At 41.2% G+C, this 23,599-nt stretch overlaps 1 protein-coding gene across 1 annotated transcript in view; it reads right to left on the bottom strand.

Moving 5' to 3' along the window:
- NEK8 (NIMA related kinase 8) overlaps positions 1–23,599 on the bottom strand; it is a 114,758-nt gene that overhangs the window by 68,993 nt on the left and 22,166 nt on the right. Inside the window, exons 3-5 of the mRNA XM_073616789.1 lie at positions 22,829–23,061; positions 5,814–5,945; positions 2,060–2,265 (exon numbers count right to left, since the gene is read on the bottom strand). Of these exons, the coding sequence (XP_073472890.1) occupies positions 2,060–2,265; positions 5,814–5,945; positions 22,829–23,061 (571 nt within the window). The remainder of the gene's footprint in view (positions 1–2,059; positions 2,266–5,813; positions 5,946–22,828; positions 23,062–23,599) is intronic.

The raw sequence follows: 23,599 nt of genomic DNA, 5'->3' as shown, positions 1-23,599 counted from the left end.
ATTGATCTGTTATTGATTTTTGGTAGTTATGTATTAGCTGGTATCATTTTGCTTCTAAATGGCCATGTATCTGACATTGCAAAAAGACAGGTCAAAAAGTTCCACATTTACAACACTAAATTTATATTGCTCCAGTCCACACATACTGAACCACAAGGGAGAAGGTTGCAATCTGCCCACACAAACACTAAAACACAGGGTGGTTGCAGCCCTGTTAACACACACTGGAGCATAGAAGGGTTCTTGCAATCTTTCCCACACACATGGAGCGTGAGAGGTAGGCTGCCGACTTGCACACAAACTGTGGCACAAAGGGTAAATATAGAGTGGCACACTTGTGTGTCAGAAGTATTGCAGAGGACAGGGCTCAAGACGAACATCATGCATTAAAATCATAAATCAAGCTTATCCCTTTTGGCTTGAAAAATGAAGAGGAGCCCCCTAGCACATAGCCATAGCAGCACCACGGTATTTCCCCAACCCAGTAGTGTGAGCTTTTTTGAAGCTGTGCCGAAGAGGAAGACACCGTCATCCTTCCAGTACCTTGTGGGACTGAGATTCTGTTTTACTGCAAGGATCCAGGACAGGCCTCCGTTCCCACACAGCCTTCTCCACTTGCATGGAGGTCTGTGAGAACTTCTGCACTGGCTTGTGACAAGCTGCTCCATTCCTTTATCCTTGTGCTTTATATTATCCTATTAAGGCGTTTATGATTTTTATGCACAAAGGTGGCCTTGCACCCTGTTCTCTGTTCTTATGCTTTCTTCAACATATGGATCTTTCCTGTCCAGCTGAGTTAAGGGAATGCATGACAGTGTATTTTAAGATCCTATCAGGATTATAACTCTTCATTACCTGGAAACTCTGAAGTACAAGTTGCAACTGTTCTTTTTATTGTTCAGCTAGAAGTATGGCACAGGTAGCAGTATGCTCCCAGCACTATAAACCAGTGTACATAATGTTCACCATATTACTAAAAATGTATCCCCTTCACTAATGCATCTGATTAACACCTAATTTTTCCACAACCTCATACCTAACTCTTAAAATATGACCTTAAAACTTAACCTCCCTACACTACATGCTCAACCCTTAACATGTTTTGTAATACAAAAATCCAAAAACAACATTTTTTTTCATCAAAGTTTTAGTTTTATTTTTTCAGATTTTTCTCCCTTATTTTGACCTGGTAATTCTGTGAATAACTTACTTCCAGTCCTCAGGTACACTCACTCCTCCACAGTATCTAAAGATGGGGTCATGGTTGCCACCCAAGCTGGACTTAAAACAGGCCTGTCTTTGTCCATCTTCATTACATGGGGTATGTTGGAATTAGTAGTTTATATTACATAGAAGACTTTTGGCCCTCTATACAATGTAAAATGTTTTGGTGAAAAGCTTTTAACCCCCCCCCCCCCCCCCCCCCAAAAAATGAATGTTGGAGTAAGGGCAATAATTCTAGGCCCATTATTCATGGTTACATCAATAAACAGTAGGGGATTTTAAGGTGTTGCCTATGGAAAATTTAGTTCACCAAAGTTTGTTGCCATTTTACTATTAGGTGTTCTAATACTAAACCACCTGCACTAGTTGCCATAGGGCAGAGAGCCATGCAATCATATTGCAAATCATTTGGGGTTGGTCAAATTATCATTAAAAATCATTCCCACCATAATGAAAATCAACTTCCATGTTCATTCTGCAATCAGCAAAGAAACACCACCTCTGTATATTATAACAGCTCATTCTTGGAAAGCAACAAGTGATTAAATGTGTAATCAGTAGTTTATCTTGTGTAAAATAGAAGGGTATTTATGGTGTGTACATGGACACATGTAAAAAAAACATAGTAATCAATCAGATGTTCATATTTGTGCTTGCCTTGTAGCTGATTAATCTACAACCTGTACAACAATTGCAGTTTAGGCTCAAAAGGTGATTTTTAGATACATTAGGCAATACTCTATTTCTGTACTATTGCCAGCATCTAGAAGTAATCCACAAAACACAGAGTAGAAGCTGAAGCGGAAGAGCTGGAAGTGACTTTAATTATACTGACCTCATTTTGACACTGCCAATGTCACTGTACAGATTAAGAAGGGCAGGTATACAGATATGATGAGCCATGATCTCATTTAGCTGGGGTCGTTTGGAAGGGTCTAGGTTCAGCATGCTAAGTATAAGCTGTCGGAGTTCAGGACTGTATCGGTCAGAAATAGGTGCAAAAGTCCCACTCATGATCTTCAGCACTAAAGCAGGCAAGTTCTACACATAAAAGGAAGAGCATACATAATATTATGAAAGGAAGAGCACACATAATATTATGAGGTTGTAAGCACGAGGAACATTGTACATTTACACCACAATTTACATTAACATCACATCTATTTATGCTTTGTGACTGTTTTAAGACTTTAGTATGCCTTATGCTGTGTACACAGGAGCGGACTTTCGACGGACTGAACTCCGAAGGACTTTTTGACAGACTTTCAACAAGGTTCCAACGCAATGGACTTGCCTACACACGATCACACCAAAGTCCGACTGATTCGAGTGTGATGACGTACAACCGTACTAGATTAAGGAAGTTCATAGCCAGTAGCCAATAGCTGCCCTTGCGTCGTTGTTTGTCCGTCGGACTAGCATACAGACGAACGGATTTTTCAACCAGACTCGAGTCCGTCGGAAAGATTTGAAACATGTTCTATTTCTAAAGTCTGTCTGATTTTTCGACAGCAAAGGTCCAATGAAGCCCACACATGATCGAATTGTCTGGCGGATTCGTTCCGTCGGACCTTTGCTGTCGAAAAGTCCGGTCGTGTGTACACGGCATTAGACTTTCTACTCACAACTACTCTGCTCACCCGCTATTCTACACTCTTTAAGGCTGGCCATAGATGGATTTTTTTTTTTCCGATCTAGCATGCAAATCACAATCCTCCCTGCTGTGCTCAAAATACAGTACACTGATCAGTGTTGCAACCATTGGTTGAATTAATATTTTCCAACATTCCTGTTCGACAGAAATCAACCGTTAGATCGATTTCTGTTGTGTGGGAACGACCATAGAGTAACTGAAATTTGTCCGATCCTGCTGAATCTGCCAAATTTCAATCCATCTATGGTCACCTTAACTCACATCTTTTAACTCTCCCTCTCTACTAGAATTTTTCCCACTCTTATAAAACATGTACTGGTCACCCCCATACTTAAAAAGCTTTTGCTGGACCCCAATAGTGTGAAGAAAAAACTAAATCAAACTTAGAAAATGCCTAGTCTACAACTGTCTGAACTACCATCTCAATGGTAAAAACCTTTGTGACCCCATTCAGCCTGACTTTAGCCTGCAACACTTCACAGAAACTGCCCTCTTAACATTCACTAATGGCTTACTATCTGCTAAAACCAATGGCCTTCTCTGTACACTAAAGCTTGGTATACACGTTCAGTTTTTTTCATAGTTACATAGTTGGTAAGGTTGAAAAAAGTCACCAATCCATCCAGTTCAAAATGTGTGGGTCTGTGTGTTCAGCGGGTTGAACATAAAAAACCTGACAGATCCCCGCATCCACACAATGATGTAAGATGTGGAGATCCCTCTCACTGTGCTATTGTATTCTGAGAGGGAGACTCCCCACTCCCAGAATACACTGATTGAATGCTGGTTTTCCAGAAAGACTGTTAGACAGAAGCCAGTTGTTGCTGAACCGGCCGATTTTTGGTATGTGTCTACTGAGCTGTCTATGTGCTAAAACCAATTGTCCTTCTCCATACACTTTTAGACCTTTTTGATGCCTTTTATACAGTTGACCACCACTCTGCCTCAAAAGACTCTACTCCCTTGATCTCTGAGACTCTTTGCTGACTCTCTTCTTATCTCACTGCACCTTCAGTATCACCTACAACTCTACCTCCTCCTCACCTCTTTCTGTAAGGTTTCCCCCAAGGCTTTGTCCCTGGACCCCTTTTATTCTTCATCTACATCTCCTCCCTGGGACAGCTGGTAGCCTCCCATGGCGCGATGACATACAACAGAACAACCCATGTAGCGAATTTTGGATGGTTCTTCATGAACATTTACAGTGTATGGCCACCTGAAGTAATCCAGTAAAGTAACCCAGCACAGCTAAATGTCACCATGCACATGTATGCACCCTCAGATTATAAAATGATTTTGTACAGTGCAAGGCAATTCTAAATATTGGGGTAGTTAAACTTACTACAGCTATGCGTTATATGAAAAACAGAAGCCCTATAAAAATATACGTTCTCATTTGGCATTTCTAGGCTTAGTTTTATTTTTTGACCAAAATGTACATTTTGCACTGTAGATTGCAGAAAGATAAAGTACTGATATGAAGCCATACATGCCACAAATTAAGATTAGTAGCCCCTTGTAAAGCTATGCTAAGCCATATTGCCCAGAATAAAAGGATTTTTCATCTGACATAATAACTGGATAGACAACAAATTTGCCAGAGCACAGACCAGATGGCTTTATATTGGCCCTAGATGTGTAAACTGGTAAGCTCAACTCAAAAAGTCCCCTAATTGAATTTTCTAATAGTGATGAACAATGAAAGTGGCCATAAATGCAGGTCCTCAGATAACACTGGCTGTACCTGCCATACCTACCAAAGCAGAGAAATATCAGTTTTGGGGTGACCCAATTGCAGCTTTTACTAGGTAAAGGAGCTGGGTAACAACTTAATGGGCTCGATAAATGGGATGCATAGTGGCACATTTAGATGGCATTTAATGTCACAAAAGCCTACATGTTTTTCTACTGCACTGTCAAATTAAAATGGTATTTTATCATCTAGAAAACATTATAGTAGGGGCTCACAAAGGAATTAGGGAGTCAATCTGGGCCTCAGTTTTTTAAAAAAAACTATAATTATACTGCACCTCAAATAAAGTGTGCCAATTGGCCATGTCACAATATAGTTCCCAGAAACACTGGGTCAAAAGGTAACCAGATGACATCACTGTCTGGAATGATATTTCACAGAAAAATAAAGGTTCAGGTAGCAGGCGTGAGCCTGTCACTGAGATGCATTTTAAAGATAAGTTATTTCCTGTGCTAAAAAAAAAAATGCCACAGGGTTGTTTGGCTGCACTTGCATGAAACTGTCACCCGGACCTTACCCTTATAGAAGGAGTCTTGGTTTCCTGTCGCAAACAAAAAATGTAAAGTATTAAAAAGTTTAAACAGTAACCCAGTTAATAAGCTTTAGTAAACATTATGCACCTCTGAAATATGTTATCCACTTGCAGACTGCTTCATTATTCTTGCTTTTTACATCCTACAAAGTACTCATAACAACTGTTCAGACACCTCTAAGCAGAACAATTTTGCACAAAGAATTACGTTATCTATTTTTCCTGGTAAAATCACTACTGTTTTTCTAAAATTAGGTTGCTGCAATGATCTCTGCAAAAGCCATAACCACAAAAAAAAAATCAACTGATGTGATCGTCCACTTAGTACCCCAATCATTCTACAGAACAGCAATGAGGTGGTCAGACCTATCTTATGTATAAAGGACCTTATACTGCAACATTTATAAATACATTGCTTTATATTTTTGGTCATTTTCACAAAAAAATGTAATGGGTCTCCACAGATTCTATGCCTGGCTTTTCCCTTGATCCCCCTGATCTATGCCTTGTGAGTCTATAACCCCTAACCAGAGGGTAGCTACAAGTTTCAACATGCTCTCTGATATGTAAAGTTCTAAAACAGATTTGTCTGCTCTAAATGAAGACAGGGGTGACACCATAAGGCACAGTTAATCGAGATTTGCTCTTACTGGTGCCTCAAATGCCCTCTTAAGACTTGCAAGTTCATAGAGGACACATCCGAGTGCCCAGATGTCACTTTTCTGGTTGTAGGGCTTTCCTTCACAAAGTTCTGGAGAGATGTAACATGGAGTTCCCACAACCTGCAGGAAAACATAAAGTAATTAGTATGATTTCACATACAATAAGAGGGCGATCAAAAATCCTTACTATTGTGATGAAATAATCATGTGTGACATCAATAGCTAATCAATAATGTAAAGCAGCTTTTCTCAACATCAGTAACTTTCAAGTCTCAGGGAACCCCTGATGAAAATTACTATTTCTAAAGCTCAGGGTACACTGGTGTGACAGGTGAGTTAACATAAAAATAAATAAAAAATAAGGAATGTGGCAAACGTATGGCTGTTGTATATACCAAAATTATTTTTATTAATCATATTGAAATAAAAAAATTTAAAAAATGCACATATTTTTGCAGGTAAAAAAAATATGCATTTATTTATTTTTTTTTACTAGGAGCCTGGAAAGCATTGCCCCTGCGATCAGCAGTTCACGGGTGCTATGCAGGGTTCTTGCAGACTGTGTAAGCTGTCTGCTCATACTTCATATAGGCAGGCAGTTAGACACTGACAGGAAACATCAACAGCAACCTGGCAGTTCATTGAGAACTACAAGATGACAGCTGCAAAAGATGTTAGTACCTGGGTAGTGGAGCCCTGCACGGCCACGTTTTTTTTAAATTGTGATAGTGAGTGAGAGGCGAAGATCCCCCACTTGCTGTCATAATGGGGGATGGGGGGGGGGGGGTTGCAGGAGCTGCTGCAACAGTAATATGTTACACCCTGAATATAGGTGTAACATATAACATGTTACAAAAGGTGAATGTATCCTTTAAACAAATAATAGTGAGCAAAAATGCAAACTGTGAAAGTTGTAGTGTAAGGAGAAGTACCCCTTTACATTAATAGTCAATGGGAGAAGAGCCACCTTACATTCAGGCTCATTGGGAATTAGGAGTTCTCCCTACACTGGTGATCAAAGGGGAAGCGCCCTACTGTGCTGATTATCAGTGGGAAGAATGCTACTTACATTGGTGGCCAGTGGATAAAATGAAAAACAGCCCCCCCTCAACAGATAGCTAAAAAGATCACTGGTGTCAGTGGTCACTGACTTTAGGCGAGAGAGTGCTAATTTCTCAACAAACTCCTGGTCACTTGTGGAGGAACCCTAGAGTAACACTAAACCGTTATTGGTAAAGGCTGATGTAAAGACACAAGGCAATCACATAAGAGAAATATGTAACATAGTTGTAGCCACATGATCCTGTGTCCAACTCTCACCAAGGACATTGAGTTTTCATGATCTCCTAATATTTGTGTACTCCCAGATTTTCTAGTTTGCTCTCACAAGAAAACGCTGGTTGGTTAACTGGCATCTACTCAATTTATCCCTGGGGTGTGCGTGTTTGTGTGACTGTGGCAGGTACATTAGATAGTAAGCTAATTCTTGGGCAGGGACTGATGCAAAGTGCTCAGTGTTCTGTGTTCTCTGGGCTGAAGGTTATATTAATGAGTAAAAACGAAAAAATAGCTCAGGTTTAAAATACCACTAAGACTTAGAATTACATTTCAGGGATAGTGAGGGTTAATATATATTGCAATGGCCAGAATCTGGCATTCAATGGAATGAATGAATGAACACACAAGCGCTTGACGTTTTTAATGCTGTTTTTCCTTCTCTGAAGCAAGATGTCCAGGGGAGGAAAAAAAACCTGCAGTGTACACAAGTCTATCTGACATGTAGTCTGCAGGGAGGTCCACGGCCTGCTTATGCTGTCTGAGAGAGGTTGAAACAGTCTATCACAATAACAGTGCCACAGATGAATATGCTAGATATGGATGGTCTGATAGACAGCTGTACTCAAACTATCGATAAAATTAAGAACACACTTAAATTTGCTCTGCTGAGAGAGGTGTCTGGTCACCACAATGACTTAATTTATTCTGAGCATGCGTGGCACTTTGTGCGTCGGATTTGTGTACACACGATTGGAATTTCCGACAACGGATTTTGTTGTCGGAAAATTTTATAGCAAGCTCTCTAACTTTGTGTGTCGGAAATTCCTATGGAAAATGTGTGATGGAGCCTACACACGGTTGGAATTTCCGACAACAAGGTCCTATCACACATTTTCCATCAGAAAATCCTATCGTGTGTACAGGGCATAAGTGTGTATTAAGCTCAGAGGTGGGTGTTGAGTTTGGGTGTAGATACCGGTCTCTAACAAAGTTTGAGGTGGATGTAGTCACTGGCTTTCCAATAGAGTTTGATATTTACAGCATGTGATGCAGTACCCGGAAGTGTACCTACCTTCTCCTGGAGGACGCTTTAAACAACACTGAAAACAAATGTTTATTGACACTGCTTTCTGGTGAGTGTTGAGTCTAAAGGGAGTGGTAACTCACATGGTGTGGTGCAGGTGACCAATATATATCACAGAAAATCAGAGTACTAGCTCACGGCAGTCACTCATTTAAAGACTGGTTATTATATTTCACATGGTTGAATTTTATATGAACATAATCACCATTGGGGTTTGGGCGTGCATACACCACTTCATTTCAACTCACGGATCGCTGTTTAGATTGTTGTAATGTTAATTTGTTTTTTATTGATTGAGTGCATTTATAGCAGCAGTTGAATTTAGTATGGTGTTGTAATAATAATTAGAGGACTTCCTGCCCATGTACGCTTGGTAGAGTGCTTCATCTATTTTGAGCACCTTTAAGGCTTCATGCACATGAGATGCCGGTGCAAACTCTGCTGAACACGTTTTTAAAAGCTGAAACCGGCATTTAGAGAGGCCCGTTTGGCAGCGTTTGCATGCTGCGTTTAGCCGCATTTTACTGCGTTTGCATCTAGAAGTGTCTGCAGAGCAGAGAATGACATTTTGCGACCCAACTTTGGACATGTTGTAGTGTTAGTTCCACTGTGTTTGCACACCAAATTTGGGATTCCTAGCACCAAGTGGCCCCGAGATATGGGGCCTCAAAGTCGGGTCGCAAAATGTCATTCTCTGCTGCAGTTTACCATCATATTTCTGTGTTTTCTGGTCCAAAAAATAGGGTTCCTTTAAAAAGACTTATAAACAGAAACACGACTAAATGCAGTACCGGCGTTTACCCGCGTTTGGCGTCTGAAACGTGGAAAACTTTTTCATCTGAACCCATTTTTTTGCTTCTGGAAAAACGAAGTTAAACGCAACTGCCTAAAAAAAACGAGACTGCGTACATGGACACATAGGATAATATTGAATGAGTTCAGGGGCAGTTGAAAAAAGTGTCCAACTGCCTCTGAGCGCGAGTTTAACAGCGTCTCATCTGCATGAGGCCTTAGAGACTGTGTATTAAGCTCGCTGTCTAGAGTTCAGCTTTATAGTAAGTTATAGTAACACTTTGGTGTTCAACTATAACACTTTATTCTTCTCAATACCATCCATAGAGCCAACATACACACCTTTATGTCTATTAACTAGAATATAAATACATTTCTCAGTTTTAAATGCCCCTATCTAATTAAACAAAACTTAAAGCAGAACTACACTGCATCTGAGCACAACAAACTAAAAAATGCAATTGAACTACTTGCCTACTGGGCACATTTACCCCTTTCCTGCCCAGGCCAATTTTCAGCGCTGTCGAACGACAAATGCGCGGTCATACAACGCTGTATCCAATCAACATTTTTATAATTTTTTTGAGACAGAGCTTTCTTTTGGTGGTATTTAATCATCACACTTTTTTCTTACTAAAAAACAAAAAGGACCGAAAATTTTGAAAAAAAAAAAGTTTTTTCTTAGTTTCTGTTAAAAAATTTTGTAAATAAGTCATTTTTCTCCTTCACTGATGTGCACTGATGAGGCTGCATTGATTGGCACTGACGAGACGGCACTAATATGCAGCACTGATGAACACTGATAGGTGGCAAGGATGGTATGGGTACTGATAGGTGGCACTTATGGGCAATGACAGGTTGCAAATATAGGCGGCACTGATTGGCACTGAAAGGCAGCACTGACTGGCATCACTGATGGGCACGGTTGGGGCTGCACTAATAATCAGGACACTGATGATCAGTGCCCTGATTATCTGTGCAGATCTCCCCTGTGAGGAATTGCTGCTGACCGGCATTTCCTTGTTTACATGTGATCAGCTGTGCTTGGACACAGCTGATCACACGGGTAAAGAGCCTTGCCATCGGCTCCTTACTGAGATCAGTGATGCCCCTTGTCCCAGGGACAGAGCGCAGCACCAAACACCGCACTGCCTGTCAAGAGTGGGACAACGTCATATGAGAGCAGCCGTGCATCCATCAATTCACAATAAGGTGGGCGGGGGGTGGTTAAATAATTTTTAATATTTAAAGCAGTCTCACCCATCCACCCATGTCTCCATGCTTCTTTTGCAGAGAAATCACTTTGAAAAACACCCCCTAGCATTTCTGGCAGATGATTCATGTAGCATTTACTTCTTGGAATCCATCTGCCTTTTGCTCAGGCATACAGACAGAAGGGTGTGCCTAGCTAAGAAAACCCCTCCTCAAGGTTCTTGGGATGTATGACATTATTTGCCTAGGCCTGGAAACCAGGAAGTAACTGAAGAAATGTAAAAAAAAAAAAATGTAAAAAAAAAAGTACAAAAAAAAAGTAAATATGAAATACTTTTCTATCTATTTACTAATACTGGCAGCATGAGGATTAAAAATAGTCAATGTTGATTGAGAGAGTGAAGTTACACTTTATGAAAAACATAAAGCATTAAAAGAGCCTAAAGCCCCGTACACACGATCGGATTTTCCGACGGGAAATGTTCAATGCCAGGCTGTTGGCGGAAAATCTGACCGTGTGTATGCTCCATCGGACAATTGTTGTCAGACTTTCCGCCAACAAATGTTGGCTAGCATGTCTTTAAATTTCCCACCAACAAATGTCTGTTGTCGGATTTTCCGAGCGTGTGTATACAAGTCCGTCGGAAAAAAGTCCAAAGTACAAACACGCATGCTTGGAAGCAAGGACAAGCCAGAAGTGGTCGGTCTTGTAAACTAGTGCTCGTAATGGAGAATTAACATTCGTGACGTGGCAAATTATGAAATCTCGAAATGCAGCGCACAATTCTCTTCTTCTTTAATGGGATAATAATGAAGCTGCTTTGCTGGTGATACTGATTTGAGTTTTTGCAAACAAATTTTCAAAGGCTTTTTTTTTTCTAGTGATATCAAGAATAATATTATTATGTTTTTTGTTTTTTTTTTTTAATTTGGGCAAGTTACCACAACACCATTATCCCGTAGTTTTTACGATCAAAGATACAACTATGTTGGTGTCCCTTGTCAATTTTACATTGTATTTTTTAAAATGTAACTGCCTACTCCCAAACTGTCATTTGAAGTAAAAAACATAGCCAAGTATTATTCTACACAATTGTTTTATTGTGCATTAAAAAAAAGAAAACAAATAAAACTAGACATGCTATCTGCCAATAGAACTTAACCAAAAAGTGCATTCTATGCATCCAAAAATATAGAAAATATACCAAATCAAATCAAATCATTATTCAACCAAAAAAATAATGTCAAAGCAATAACTCCAAGGCCAATAATAAATAACATGTTATCTCCTCCATTTCCTCAACATGTCTGGTTGTCGAACGGCCGTTCAGAAACTGAAAAGCGCTAACTAAAAAACGCGAAAAGAAAAGCGTGAATCAACACTCACCAAACTTTTACTAACATGAAAGCAGAGGGAGCCCAAAGGGTGGCACTAAAGAGCTGAAAAACCATGTAGTACGTCTAGTACGTCACTACGTTTGTAATTGTTGGCCAACAATTGTGTGACCGTGTGTATGCAAGACAAGTTTGAGCCAACACCCTTCAGACAAAATTCCACAGTTTTGTTGGCAGAAAGTCCGATCGTGTGTACGAGGCATAGAGCCTCGTACACACGATCGGATTTTCTGCAGGAGAATTGTGTGATGACAGACTGTTGGCCTAAAATCTGACCGTTAGTACGCTCCATCAGACAACTGTTGTCCAACTTTCCGCCAACAAATGTTGGATAGCAGGCTAGTAATTTTCAGTGAACAACAGTCTGTTGTCAGATTTTCCTATCATCTGTACACAAGTCCGTCACACAAAAGTTGAAAGTACAAACACGCATGCTCAGAATCAATGCTCACCAAACACGACATTAGCAGAAGGTGCCCAAAGGGTGGCGCTCAAGAGCTGAAATTCCCCATAGTATGTCACTACTTTCGTGTTTGATGGCCGACAATTGTGTACCGTTTGTATGCAAGACAAGTTCCTGGCACACGCCCTTCGGACAAAAGTCTGGCGCTTTGTTGGCCAACAATCTGATCGTGTGTACCAGACTTTAAAGTTTAATCTGACTTGCAGAAAAGATTACATTTTACAGAGCATGGAAAAGTGGGGACATTTCCAAGGGCAAAGCGTTCAAATCTGGGTCAGATCCCTAGAAAGCGGAGACAGCTGACAGCTGTGACACTGAAATGTCAGAAAACATATTTTCAGTATACATCATGTGTCTAACCTACAGATGTCTCTGGTTCTCCTAGTTCCAAGTGAACATGAACATCGATTTAGAACTTTTTTGAAATGCGTTTTTTTTTTTTTTTTTTTTTGCTATTCTGTCTCTGTAAAAATAAACCTACCATTAAAATTACAGACTGATCATTTCTTTGTCAGTGGGCAAACATACAAAATCAGCAGGGGATCAAATACTTTTTTCCCCTCACAGTACCTGCCTAAAGACAGTGTTACTGCTTTAGATAGGAGGTAACGCTGTCTTCAGACTCTGAACTGGCAGCTCATCCAATACAAGAGAAGCCTGAAAATTCACTTCATAAACACACACTAGTACTGATCCAATACATTCCAACAACGCTGCTCCAGCCACAGCTGCCAAACTCTCTCTTGTCTCGTCTTCTCCCACAGACACAAACAAGAAAAGAAACAAGACAGGACTCTAAAGGCTAAAGGCTTTAAAGTAAACCTCAGACATGAAATATGAACAAAGTATATCTTTTTATAGTGTGTACCCGTCTCGTCTCAATCCAGAGCACTAAGTGTCATTTCTACCTGCTGCCTCTTTCCTCTGCTATCAGCATAAATTACTTCTGACAAGTTTTCTGACACCAAGAAAAAACATGTGACAGGGGAGGGAGCTCCAGCTGATTGACAGCCTTGTGTTGTGTGAAGGGGGTGTGTTCCTTCCCTCCAATCATCTGTCAGAGCTTTCCTTATTGAGCTCTGCAGAGTGTCATTTCAGCCCTCCACCCCCTTTTTTCTGACAGCTCAGACAAGCAATATAAATTTTGGACTTTGAACAGTTGTAGAGAAGAGAAGATGGCAGATAAACAGGTACAACCCATGTAGGAGGATTTGTTTCATCTCTGATCTGAGGTCAGTCACTTCAGTGGGTATATGTACCACTTTATCCACTTCATCCCCGGACGGATTTACCCCCTTTTTGTGATTTGGCACTGCGTCACTTTAACTGACAATTGCGCGGTTGTGCGACGTTGCACCCAAACAAAATTGACGTCCTTTTTTTCCCATAAATAGAGCTTTCTTTTGGTGGTATTTGATCACCTCTGCGGTTTTTATGTTTTGCGCTATAAACAAAAAAAGAGCGACAATTTTGGAAAAAAAGCAATATTTTTTACTTTTTGCTATAATAAATATCCCCTATATAAAAAAAAACAAATTTCTTCCACAGTTTAGGCCAATATGTATTCTTCTACATATTTTTGGTAAAAAAAAAAAAAAATCGAAATAGGCGTATATTGATTGGTTTTCGCAAAAGTTTTTGCGTCTACAAAAAAGGGGATAGGTTTATGGAATTTTTATTATTTTTTTTTATTATTAGTAATGGCGGTGATCTGCAATTTTTATCGTGACTGCGACATTGCGGCAGACAGATTGGACACTTCTGACACTATTTTGGAACCATTGGCAATTATACAGCTATAAAACTGTACCGATTACTGTGTAAATGACACTGGCAGGGAAGGGGTTAAACACTTGGGGGCGATCAAGGGGTTAAATGTGTGTTCCCTCAGTGTGTTCTAACTGTAGGGGGGATGGGCTCACTAGAACATGACAGAGATCACAGCTCCCGATCACTGGAAGCAGCAGATCCCTGTCATGTTGCTAGGCAGAACAGGGAAATGCCTTGTTTACATAGGCATCTTCTCGCTCTGCCTCACCGTGCCACGATCGCAGGCTACCGGCGGACATCAAGTCCGCGGGACCCGCGGATGATGCAGCGACGTACTGGTACGTTGTTTTTGCGCACCTGTGCCACTTTGCCGACGTATATCAGTGTGAGCTGGTCGGCAAGTGGTTAAGGAGGGTGCAAGGCCATTGTTGATACAGTGGAATATAAGACTAAAAATGGGCAGCAGAACATCAATAAGCAAAGACTTCAACTCTTTACTGAGGTCTTAATTGCAATGAAATCATAGAAGACTTCAAAACCACCAATGCTTCAGGGACACTATGGCCTCCTTATACAGAGATGGAACAAATCCTCCTACATAGATTTTACTTGTTTATCTGCAGTCTTCTCTACCCTACACCCCTTCAAAAGGACAGAAAAGTTTTAAAATCTTTCTTCATCTGTCAGCAGCGCAGAGGAGAGGCTACAGTATAAGGTTTGATTCACATCTACAGTATGCATGTTGCTTTTGAGCGTTTCTTCAGTGCTTTTTGCTGTGCTTTCCACTGTTTTTTTACAGCAATTTTGCAGCAATTTGCGGTTTTTATGCTTTTTTTTATCGTTGTTGGGCAGATTTAAAAATGCAAATCGCAGTAAAAACGCACTATATGCTTTTCTGCAGCTTCTCCATTAAAGTCTATTGAACAAAAAAGCACAGTTTTGCATTTAAAAAAAGTCCCTGATCCTTTCCAAAAATGCAGAGGCACAAAAATGCATTGATGTGATTGTGTTCCAAAGGAACCCATTAAAAAAAAAAAGCATGAAAAAAATCGCATTGGTGTAAATGGAGCCTAGTTTTTAATTACGTCATCTTGTATCCACCTTGCTGCAGTCTAATATGTAAACATAAAACATGCAGAAATAAACAACTATAGCTGTCAATACGTAACAGATGACCTGGAGAAGCTGTCACAATATGAATATATCAGGGTGAAGTTCCGATGACAGCCCGTACATATTCACTAATGTGGGGGTCAAAGTCTACACACCGCAGACTGGCTGAATAAGAACACGGGGAAGGTAAATATATGAGAGCTTGACAAGGAATTCTGGAGTCATCAACATCAATGATGAACAGCTACCAGGAATAAAGAAAGGAGGGAGAGGTGAAGGCAAGGCCATACAGAATCCACAATTAGGATATTAAAGTAAATCATGACAAGGTTTTTGTTTTTATTTATTCATCCCATGATGCTTTGAAATTTTTAATAAAATGATTAAAAAAATATCAAGGATGCATTTTCTAAATAAAATAATGGTATAAGCTTACATTGCATTGTAGTGTAATCAGCAACACACATACCGAATCACAGTTTGAAGACTAATCTTTATAATAAGTTCTGTACCAGTGTTCATTTTGACGTCAATTTTCAATTTAGTTTTAGTCATAGTCTTTTGACTAAAATGACATTTTAGTTTTAGTTGTATGTTAGTCATCTGAATTGTTTTACTTTAAGTCATATTTTAGTCGACCAAAACCTCCAGTTCATTTTAGTCGACTAAAATTGTTTTAGAAGACTAAAATAGAATGAGTTTAGTTAAATTGTAATGCGTTATTTAACCATTTGCCGACCAGCTGCCGTCATTATACTGCGGCAAGGTGGCACGATCCCGCAAATTGCCGTAGATGTACATCGGCTCAGGAACTCTTTTGTGGGCACTCCCATTGGCCAGCGGAGGGAGCCAATCAGCAGGTCTGGCGGTCTCGATGTCCGCCGGCCACCCACCATCGTTCCCCACAGTGACAGAACAGAGATCTGCCTGTGTAAACAAGGCAAATGTCCGATCTGACAGGGGAGTTCACACAGATCCTGTCTTTCTGCTAAGCAGGAAGGTGGATCTGTGTGTTTCCCCAGTCACACAGTACCCCATACAGTTAGAAAACACCTGCAAGGAACACATTTAACCCCTTGATCGCCCCTGATGTTAACCCCTTCCCTGCCAGTGTCATTAGTACAATAACAGTGTATATTTTTAGCACTGATTACTGTAATAATGTCACTGGTTCCCAAAAAAAGTGTCAAAAATGTCAGTTAGGTGTCCAATCTGTCCGCCGCAATGTCTCAGTCCCACTAAAAATCGCAGATCGCCGCCATTACTAGTAAAAAATAAATAAATAAATAAAAATGTCATAAATCTATCCCTCATTTTGTAGACGCTATAACTTTTGCGCAAACCAATCAATATACGTTTATTGGGATTTTTTTTACCAAAAATATGTAGCAGAATACATATCGGCCTAAACTGATGAATACATTTATTTTGGGGGGGGGGGGGGGCATGTTTTATAGCAGAAAGTAAAAAATGTTTTTTTTTTTTTTTTTTTTTCAATCGTCGCTCTTTTTTTTGTTTATAGCACAAAAAACAGAAAACACAGAGGTGATCAAATACCACCACAAGAAAGCTCTATTTGTGGGAAAAAATGAAATCAATTTTATTTGGGTACAATGTCGCACGACCACACAATTGTCAGTTAAAGCGACGCAGTGCCGTATCACAAAAAATGGCCTGGTCAGGAAGTGGGTAAATCCTTCCGGGGCTGAAGTGGTTAAGCATTTCTCTCGAATTTCTAAACTCATTATATACTGCTGCAGTAAAGATCAAATAACGTTATTATTTATAGTATTAGGGTTTGAACATGCACTACAGACATTGCGATATATAACCAGCGGTAAATTTGATGTCAAATTTCGAATTAAATATTTTAGTCACCTGAATTGTTTTAGTTGTATTTTAGTCAACTAAACTAGTGTTTATTTTGTCAACAAAATGGCCGGGCAATCTTCTGGGACAAGCCACAGGTCCCAGAAGATTGCTCGGCCATTCACAGAGCCGGCTCGTGCATGCACAGTGCGTGCCCGGCTGTGAAGCCACAGCCGGATGACCACAGTAAGAATGCAGCCACTGCAGAGAGGAGGGAGGCTTTGTATGCCCGCATCGCTGGACCATGGGACAGGTGAGTGTCCGATTATTAAAAGTCAGCAGCTTCACTTTTTGTAGCTGCTGATTTTTTATTGATTTTTTTTGGGGGGGGAACTCCGCTTTAAGTAACAATGGATGTAAATAAGTGACAAGACGTTGACACGGGATACCCCCACACATGCCACAGTTCTCTGCTATATCCAAAACACCTGCGGTATGTCTCACGCATCCTGAGTCAAATTGGAGAAAATCCCAGCAGTCATCAGGGCATGACGTCACTCTGGCCTAGGCCAGAGAGCAGAAAGTGCTTCAGTGCAGCACAAAAAATATATTATTTATAAGGTAAGGATGTCTTCTGGGAATACTATTTCCATGAAGGGGAGTACTTGGTCAACAACAATTTTTTAGGTACCGTATGTGGTATGTGTCAAAGTAACATCCACATGAATGACAGGACCAAAGGTTTCCCAGCAAAACATTGCCCAAAGCATCACACTGCCTCTGCCGGCTTGCCTTCTTCTCATAATGCATCCTGGTGCCATCTCTTCTCCAGGTAAGCAACACACATGAACCCAGCCATCCAAATGATGTAAAAGAAAATGTAATTCATTGGACCAGGCCACCTTCTTCCATTGCTCTGTGGTCCAGTTCTGATGCTCTTATGCCCATTGTAGGTGCTTTTGGCTGTGGACATGGGTCGGCATGGGCACCCTAACCGGTTTGTGGCTACGCAGTCTCATACACAACAAACTGTGATGCCCATTTTTCTGCATTCAACACATCAACTTCATGGACAACATGTTTACTAACTGCCTTAATATATCCCACGGACTTTCAAATGCCACTGTAACAAGATACTCAATATTATTCACTTAACCTGTCAGTGGTGATGATGTTATGGCTGATGTATGGCATGTTTGCTTCTCCCCATAGTTCCACTATAAATGTAAGCAGTGGATCTTGGTGAGGTGATGTATGTATGTATGTATGTGTATGTATGTATGTGTATGTATGTACGTATGTGTATGTATGTGTATGTATGTATGTATGTACTCCCAAAGGTCTAACCAATACCAGGAGATTCGTTTAAATAGTAACAGTATACAAAAATCTACCTAGTGAATTTTGTTTTTAGTTTTAGTAGTCAATGGAAACAAAATTTCACACTCTTCTTGGGTTTCTTGTTTTAGTATTTGTTAATGGGAATGCCTGGTATAGATATATACTTACAAAAGTTACATTATATTATATTTACTCTAAATATAATAATGACGTTCTCAGTTTGCATGTGGTGAACAAATGAAACTGTAGTGTTTGGTTTCTGCACAATAGGGTGAGACAAAGAGGAATCCCAGGAATGGATAATTATGTGAGAAAACCTACGTAAGTCACCAATAAAATATGTAGACAAATAATGTTTAAAAGGCAATAGTATGCTAGACATCATAAGAAGTGGTTATAAAATAATATAAAAGAGGAAGCGGGATAAATATGCCATGAGAGAATTAAAGCCTATCTAAACCCCAAAAAAAACAAAAACGTAATATATTACAGCTTACCAGTCCCAGTATTAAGATATGGTGTTTTTTTCAGGCTTTCTTGCTTTATTTTCACCAGTTAATCCTTTAGATAACACAATACCTGTCTCTAGGACAGTGTTTCTCATCCAGGGTACCATCTGAGTTCCCCAGGGTACCTCGAGCACAGGACACAGTATACCCTCGATCAGCATCGTATTTAGCATGGTGTGTGTGGGCTGGGCGCCAGCACCATAAGAACCTATCATGCTTTAGGGCCAGGACGTATGGCATCATTCATTGCTATGCTCACCAGCACCATGGCAATGCATGACTCTGATCCAGGGCAGGTAAGTAGGACTGCTCCCAGCAATCAGAAGTCAGAAGTTGGCCTCCTCTCCCTGCCACCCTGCTGGAGCCAAAAGGTAGGGCTCTGGAGTGAAGAGGGGACTGCGTGATTGGGGGGGGGGGGGTTCTGTAATGGAGGGGGAGGGGGCATGTGTGACCAGGAAGCTTTGTGATGAGGGGATTCCATGTAAATGTGGGACTCTATGGTGATGGAGGGACTTTGGTGTGATAGGGAGGCTCTGGTGTGATGGGGGGGGGGGGGGGTTAATTTATAGGGAGCTGTCGATGTAAAGGGCACTGATTTGATTGGGAGGACCTCAGACATGATGGAGGGAATTGTGATGTGATGGGGGGACCTTTGATGTGAAGGGGGTTTTGATATGATGGGGGGCCCTCTAATGTGATTGGGAGGGGCTTTTGACATAAAGGGAGGAGGACTCTGATGTGATGAGGGGACTTCTGATGTGAGAAGGGACCTCTGATATGATGAGGGGACCTCTGATGTGATGGGGGGACCTCTGATGTGATGGGGGGACCTCTGATGTGATGGGGGGACATCTGATGTGATTAGGGGACAGGGGGCATCTGATGAAGTTATTCTAATCAATTTGGTTGTGTGCATTGTCCCAGGCTCAGGTTTCCCAATGATAAGTAACATTTTAATATCTTACATTTTAGATGGGGGTGCCTCAGGATTTTGCATACTTTTAAAGGGTGCTACTACTAATAAAAGGTGGAGAGACACTGCTCCGAGTATGTATATGCAGCACCTGTTGCCACCCAAGCAGAGCAACTAACATGTCTGCTTTTTTATCCCCATTACATTGTGACTGATGAGATCAATAGTTTACTCCACCCCCACAACCTTATAGGACTGGTTAACTATAAGGCTACATGCCCATGGACGTTTTACACCCACTTTTATGAGCGTTTTTTTGCAGCTTAAAAACGCCTCTTCATGTTAGCCTATGGCCTCATGCCCACCATGGCATTTTATGAGTGTTTTTTTGCAGCTTAAAAACGCCTCTTCATGTTAGCCTATGGCCTCATGCCCACCACGGCATTTTTGAGCTGTAAGTGGCATAGGCGTTTTTAAGCTCCAAAAAAAAAACCCAGGACCAGTGAGTTCTGAGGCTCCAGCGTTAATGCTGTAAAAACGCCAGACACCAGTAAAAGGTGTTAAACGCGATTTAACGGGGCTTAATGCTGTATACACAGTGTTATGCCCCGTCCAGCGTTTCTCTGTGTCTCTTCAAAATCAATGGTTCCCTATGGGAGCTCATTGATTTGAATAGAAGACGCACCAGAAGTCAGATCAAGATGATCCGACTTGTGCTGAGAATCTTGAAGAGGAATCCCAAAAAATGTTTGCATGCGGTTCCCCCCCCCCCCCCTCCTGGACCATACCAGGCCACATGCCCTCAACATGGGGGGTTGGTGCTTTGGGGCAGAGGAGGCCCCTGCGCCCCCCCACCCCAAAGCACCCTGTCCCCATGTTGATGAGGGCAAGGACCTCTTCCCGACAACCCTTGCCCGGTAGTTGTCAGGGTCTGCGGGCGGGGACTTATCGTGGTCTGGAAGCCCCTTTAACAAGGGGCCCGCCCAGATCACGGCCTCCCACCCCAGGTGAATGAGTAGGGGCACACGGCGGACCCAGCATTACACCGGGAGATCGCGTCGAGTCAACATCGGAAGAAGAACAGAGGGAGAAGACCCAGCAAAAGAGCAGAAGATAGCGGAGAGAGAGGACAGCGCAGAGAGGAGAAAAACTGGAGAGGGGAGAAGGACCGGAGAGGAGAGAACACGTCGCCAGAATAGCCGGAGCTGCCTTAATAAAATATGTGATGGGGGGACCTCTGATGTGATGAAGGGACATCTGATGTGATTAGGGGACAGGGGGCATCTGATGAAGTTATTCTCATCAATTTGGTTGTGTGCATTGTCCCAGGCTCAGGTTTCCCAATGATAAGTAACATTTTAATATCTTACATTTTAGACGGGGGTGCCTCAGGATTTTGCATACTTTTAAAGGGTGCTACTACTGATAAAAGGTGGAGAGACACTGCTCCGAGTATGTATATGCAGCACCTGTTGCCACCCAGCAGAGCAACTAACATGTCTGCTTTTTTATCCCCATTACATTGTGACTGAAGAGATCAATAGTTTAGACCCAGCAAAAGAGCAGAAGATAGCGGGGAGAGAGGACAGCGCAGAGAGGAGAAGAACTGGCCCCAAAGCACCAACCCCCCCATGTTGAGGGCAAGTGGCCTGGTAGGGTCCGGGGGGGCTGCCGGGCTGTGTGCTCGGATAAGGGTCTGGTATGGATCTTGGGGGAAACCTCATGCAAAATTTTGACGGGGTTCCCCCTCAAGATTCTTAGCACAAGTCTGGTCATCATGATCCGACTTCTGCGACTTCTATTCAAATCAATGGGCTCCCATAGGGAAACAGTGATTTTGAATAGAGACAGAGAAACACTGCTGAAAGCTAGCGTGGCTAAATGTTAATTGACGCCAATGCAAAACGCAAAAAAAAACCCAGCGTTTTTAACGCCGCTTTTTTCCTGGCGTCGGTACTAGCATTGCAGCTCGTTTTTTAAAGCGTCCGTGGGTATGAGGCCTAAATGAAAGACAGACCCAGCTCGCAGAATTCTCCTTCCACTTTGACCAGGAACCCAAATTTATCGTCTTTCTTTGGTGAAGTGGGAGAACCACATCCCCTGGATGGTGGTCTAACTCTGATGGCCTGCTTGACAGCAACCTTTTCAATCAGGAAAGCTGAAATCTGTGCTTGGTTCGGCGTGACTTAAGGCAGAATCAGTCAGCATCAACATGTACAGTCGCCTCCTAGATTGTTAAGACAATTAAAAGAGCCTACTCTTCACAAGGCCTTCCTGTTTCGGAAGACTTAAGAGCATATTCAACCAGGGCCGTGCCAGTTCTGTAGACAGCGCAGTGCTGAATGTCTCCTGAGGCTATTTGCAAGTCAGCAATATGGTCCTCTTAGAACACCTTCATTCTGCTTTATTAGGTGAGACCGGCTCAGCTCATGACAGCAAAATTTAGAAAAATTGTTGTGCACACTATGAGAAAATCAGAAGAAAAAATCTGCTTGAGGAACGATCGTTAGATTTTCGTATAGCGTGTACACAACTTTTGACATTCGATTCAGACTTTGGAAAGGAAAATTTCCGAAGGGGCAAAATTTTTCTTGGAAGTGAACAGAACGAACAATATTTATTTAATGTGTACCGTTTTCGTAGATAACGAGAAAAGTCAGAAACAAAAGACTGCACATGATCAGAAACAATAAACAAAAAAAAAGCCTTTGTCATACAAGAATTTTTATACATTATTTCTTTCCTCAGTTCCTATTTGTTGTGAAACAACAAGGAAAATTGGACGATCGTTCACCCAATTTTCTCATAGTGTGTACCAGTCTTAAAGTGATACTAAAGTCTTGTTTTTTTGTTTTTTTTTCATTAAAAATAACAAACATGGTATACTTACCTGCTCTGTGCAGTTGGTTATGCACAGCCCAGCCAAGATACTCCTCTTCTCTGATCCCTCTTCGGTGCTACTGACCCCTCCCTCCTGTTGAGTGCCCCCACAGCAAGCAGCTTGCTATGGGGGCCCCTGCTGGGAGAAGACATAGGCCCGGCAGGAGGGATTTCCGCATCAACAGTTTCTGTGTTGATGGGGTAATCAAGAAAATTTCTTTCCTGCAACCCGTGGTTGCAGAAAATAATTTTCTCCTTTTATGGCCAGCCTTATAGTTTTCCACTCTGAACAGCTTTTCTAAACAAAGCATCTATATAAAAGGCATGTGTGTTCATTCATAGAGATCAGCCATTCAGATAACATTTCATACTTTTACACCATGGAGCTATTACATACATATCTGTATGCTAATCATTGACTCTGGATTAGTGTCCTTTACTTACTGTATAAGCCTTGCTCTTGCTACTGAGAATTTTTGAAATGCCAAAGTCTCCAATCTTGACAATCATCTGATGTTTGTCCAGTAGGATGTTCTGGGTTTTCAGGTCCCGATGAAGAATAAGCTTATTGTGCACATGATGGAGAGCAAGGAGGATCTGGACGAAGAAGTGCAGAATAGTGTCTTCATCTAGAAGGGAATTACAGCGTTTCTGGATGTATTCAGCTAAAGTGCCACCTGCAAACCAAGAATGCCATATTATTATGTGAATTATTATTCTGTGAAACATTTTTTTATCTGCTTAAGCAAGTTTTAAAAGCTTTTTTTTTTTTTCAGTGAACACTCATACTGAGTGGTTATTAAAATGTTTACTTAAAATCAATTTCTGAAGACATTTTAACTCTTATAACTGTATGCTACGCCACATCTTCATGATCATAATTTATACACAGATCTCTAGGTTTGTTTGCCCTCTTGTGCAGTCAGCATAATTATATGTTTGTTATGTGTTCCCATTCACACAGCACACCTAAAAAAATGGGAATAGATGGGGAAATCGGGTCTTTTTATTTTTTTTTTTCGTTCAACCCACTGGCTGAACAAAAAAAAACTAGTCTATGGGCCCACCAAGAGGACCCAGAAGAGTTGGCAGCCTCCCAATGATGTCACACAACAACATGGCAGTGAGAACTCTGAATGAAGCCAATTACAGATTAAGCTACATAGAGATCGTATTGTTTTCAATCAGTCTGAGTAGACAAACAGACTTGTGCTG

Source organism: Aquarana catesbeiana, linkage group LG02 (genome assembly GCF_042186555.1).
Source record: "Aquarana catesbeiana isolate 2022-GZ linkage group LG02, ASM4218655v1, whole genome shotgun sequence".
Taxonomy (NCBI): domain Eukaryota; kingdom Metazoa; phylum Chordata; class Amphibia; order Anura; family Ranidae; genus Aquarana; species Aquarana catesbeiana.
The sequence above is the reverse complement of the archived record's forward strand: the minus strand, read 5'-3'. Positions and strand labels throughout refer to the sequence as shown.